This window comes from Populus nigra, chromosome 6 (genome assembly GCF_951802175.1).
Source record: "Populus nigra chromosome 6, ddPopNigr1.1, whole genome shotgun sequence".
Taxonomy (NCBI): Eukaryota; Viridiplantae; Streptophyta; class Magnoliopsida; order Malpighiales; family Salicaceae; genus Populus; species Populus nigra.
The window spans coordinates 12,075,296-12,079,141 of NC_084857.1; the positions used below are offsets into that span (position 1 = coordinate 12,075,296).

Consider the following 3,846-nt stretch of genomic DNA (forward strand, 5'->3'; position numbering starts at 1 on the left):
AACTGCTTAATTTCCCAGACAAGCTACAGTTTCCTGCTACTTTAGACTTCTGAGTGTTGACCATCTCTCTCTCTCTGTGTCACACACGCACAGTGTTTAATCGTGTATCATGTGTCATGTGCATATTTCTGGTCTTCACTATTCCCAAGGTGACTTGCTCTCGTTGTCTTTGGCTCTGCTAAAGAAAACTGAAAGTGTTAAAGACGAGCATCTTTATTAGCTGAAAGGTAATGCTTTTGAGGCACCTTTTGCTTTCCCTTTACTCTCTCATTGTGATTGGTTTTCACACACAACCAGAAATCCTAGTCCTCTAGTTAGAGCTCCCCTAAAGCTCTTAGTGCAATTCCATGTAGTGTTGGCTGATGAGCACACAAGGCCATGCGCATGAATTGAAGCTTCCTCATACTATTATTTTTATTTTTTCGCTCTACCTTTTCTTTGGATGTCAGCTGGATTACGTCGAATACCTTTTGGACTTCCCTATTGGTAGTTAAGTTTAGGATTATGTTAATTAAATTGGATGGATAATAGACTACGATGATGTCTGATATCTCCTGGTATTGAAGCTATTTGAAATTTATCTTTGGTTAATTTCCATTTTGATGCAAATAATATACCTGTGATCACTTTTTTCAATTTTTCTATGGTTTGTTGAAGAAGTTGGGGGAGAAATTTAAAGAAGTCTTCCCTTAGTTTGGAAATTCCCATTTTCTTTCTCCAAAATATTGAGGGAAACTGGGAAAGATATCATCAAGGAAGTATCTAGTTCCCTTGACAAAATTATTGCTTCTATTTGAGATATAACTCAATTATATCAGTTCTTGTAAACTTGTTTTCTCTTTGTTCTTTTAGTGAAAATCTTTATTTAACACCGGCTCTCTGGCATTATTAGTAAATCAAGATTCCATGGACCAGACCTCATTCTCTTTTTCGAAAGTATTCGTATTGATTGCATTGAGTCTTTATGCTGCCTTTCAAATAAACAAAATTTGGATCAGATTTCATGGAGATCCCACTGCTTGTGGTAGAGTTTATAATCATAATATTAATTGGGTGGTTTGTGTTGAGATTGGCACTCAAGGACTTGATCAAGCTGTTTCACACTGACTAGAGAACACAGAACCATATCAATCACATCTTTTAGCTGGGTAAGATAAAAATATAGTCAGAAACAGGATATGTTAGAGAACTGTCAAACACACTTTTGTATTTAGCTTTAGCGGTGTATGGAGAACATTACATGGCAAAAACATGGACGACCCTGTCTTAATTTCCATATGTTTCTTCTGTTTTGATTTTACATAATTGCATTGAAGCAATAATAACTTCCTGTATCCAGTTTTGGTTTGGTGAGATTCAAGGACCAACAAAATGACACCATAGATGTCCAAACAACCAGGTATCTCGCTGCCACACCCTAGGATAAAACTTCCAGCCATCTGTAGAAACCCCAGTCAAGAGAGAGACCCAGATTCAGATTTGAGTTTTCTTCCTGGAGAACCCAAGCTGAAAGATTTTCTCAAGGGATGAATCTTCTCTTCTCCCTGATCCTGTGGGTTAACATGGCCTGTGGGTTTTTCAAACATCACAACCCAAATTAACCTCTTGCTTCTGATCCTTTAATGATTCTCAATTTCTTACAGGATGACAGGAACATACTGCAAATAAGAATAAACCTTGTGAGAAAATTTATCACATAACATACAGAAATGGATTCAAATGATCTTGAGAGAGAGAGGCATGCAGAACTTACTCCCATGGAACATCTCCAATCAGCATCCAGTCACCATCTTTGTCCTCATAAGTAGGTGCATATTCTGATCCTTTGTAGCCTTCCCTTTCAGAGTACTCACCTGGCATAGTTACAGATTTCATCATCAGAATAATAAGAACATAAAGCTGCACATGCATATTTATCAAAATATTCTTACCTATGGTGAGCTTGAACATGTTCTCTAAAGCCTTTAGGAGCTCAGGGTATCCCTTGTAAACCTTGAGATCAATCTTTCTAAGGTATGGTGCTCCATCCATGCTTACTTTAACGTACATCCCAGCTGCAGCCTCGGCTTCATCTTTCTTTGGCTGCAGGGTGTTTTTCCGGTAGGATCTGATTGGTGGCCAGCCCACTATCTGTGCCCTGCATGTTGCATGTACATGAAATGAATGAGTGCTACAATACATCATAGAAAATTCACAAAGTGTGAATCGATCTAAAAAAAAATGAAAGACCCTGAACCAAAAACAAGAAAACTTCTGACTTACTTGGGAGCAGGGGCAGTTTCTTGGTCATCATGTCGAGGATCAGATTTGCCTTTTGCTCCACGCTCCTCTCTGGTCTCTGGCAATGGTCGTTTGTTGTTTCTAGCACCAGAAACTGCTTGTTCTTCATTAGTACAGCTCGTCCCTGGCAACCCCAGTCTAAGCTCAGTTGCCTTGAGGTTTAGATCATTCTCATATGCAACACCACCTTCCATATTTTCCAATCTTTGTTCAAAAACAGGAACTGTTAAGAGATGATGTATACAAGACTTGGAAATTGCTCTTGTGATTTCCTTTGGTAATGATTCTTGAGAGAAATGGTAGCTAGTTTTATCTGTGAGGGGATGCAGGTGTGAATGGAAACAAGTGTATTTTATATACAAAAGGAAGAGGTTGAGAGAAATGCCTTGTTATTCTCTCTTCAAATGCATGACTTATGGACAAAGGCAAGCTAAGCCTGTCGGTAGCAATAGCAGCACCTTTGAGGCAACTTGTCCATGCATTCAGGGGACAAGAGTGGGACAAGCACGGCCGCCCATATGGAAGACTTTTGAGAGCAAATTTTAAACGGGAACGGTCAAGGTGAGTTACGGGGGTTGTGGGAGGAAAATCAGGAACGTTGGCTCCTTAGAACGGAAAAGATGAGGAAACAGCTCCATGTGGGCGATGGGGTCCGCATGGCTAGGTCGGTGTGGACATGGTATGGCCATGTGGGGGTTGGAATTTGATGCGTTGTGGGCTACATGACATGTAGGATATCGTGTGGACATGGTCAGCCATCCTCTTATTAATGCCCAATAAAAAAATTAGTAGTATATGCCTTTTGTAATGATTGATTAATTTGTGTCATTAGCTAAAAGAATATGAGAACCTTGAGTAATTAAGTGAATTCAAAAGGGTCTAATTATAATTAGCTTAAATATCTCAAAGTCCAAAGCAGCTCATTCTTTTAATATAAACCTTCCACATTACCATCATGATGACCATACCATGATGTAATTATTAGCTAATCTTTTCTCAGCAAACAGCATCATGATTTCTTGGGATGTTTTAATTTGAAATGCAGTTAACGGGCAGTTTAGAATTGCGTTTTATGATGCTTTTTAAAATATATTTTTTATTTTAAAATATATTATTTTATATTTTTGACATCCCTATATTAAAATCATTTATTAGCACTAAAATAAACATCAATTTAATACTTTTAAACAGCTAAAAGCATTTTTAAAAATAATTTAAAAACAAAAAAAAAAAAGCATAAGATGAAGTTGTGAAGTGCTTTTCAACGCCCCCACATAATAATTCTGTGGTACGTGTTCTGGTTAACTTATGGATTTCACAGCTAATAAAAAATGATGGTTTGCAAATAAAGCAAATTAAAGAGTGTAGAATTCCAGGGTGCAGCATAATAGCAGCTTCCCCGTTTGGGCTCGGAGGGGTGAGTCCCACTCGGTCCACTGGTCTGAATCTGTGCGTAGGATGATCATTTCCAAGCTCTGCAGATTACCAACATCAGGGTCCATTCCTGCTGCTGCACCACCCGTGCGCCTTAAAATGTTGTTCAATAATTGTCATCTTGATTTTTTG

The 3,846-nt window shown here is 38.4% G+C and overlaps 1 protein-coding gene across 1 annotated transcript; it reads right to left on the reverse strand.

Moving 5' to 3' along the window:
- Positions 1–1,179: 1,179 nt before the first annotated feature.
- On the reverse strand, positions 1,180–2,688 carry LOC133695810 (auxin-induced protein 22D-like). Its single transcript, XM_062117754.1, has 4 exons — positions 2,263–2,688; positions 1,932–2,137; positions 1,754–1,853; positions 1,180–1,658 (listed from the first exon to the last, which is right to left on the reverse strand). The coding sequence occupies exons 1-4, from the start codon at positions 2,472–2,474 to the stop codon at positions 1,598–1,600; spliced, it is 579 nt and encodes a 192-aa protein (XP_061973738.1). The 5' UTR covers positions 2,475–2,688; the 3' UTR covers positions 1,180–1,597.
- Positions 2,689–3,846: the final 1,158 nt, after the last annotated feature.

Excerpts from the sequence above, each read along its gene's own strand:
- LOC133695810 (XM_062117754.1), bottom strand. The coding sequence starts at position 2,474 with ATGGAAGGTGGTGTTGCATATGAGAATGATCTAAACCTCAAGGCAACT. Across the intron at positions 1,854-1,931 it reads CATGTTCAAGCTCACCATAG|GTGAGTACTCTGAAAGGGAA; the intron begins GTAAGAATATTT and ends TAACTATGCCAG. Across the intron at positions 1,659-1,753 it reads ATTGGAGATGTTCCATGGGA|TATGTTCCTGTCATCCTGTA; the intron begins GTAAGTTCTGCA and ends TCTTATTTGCAG.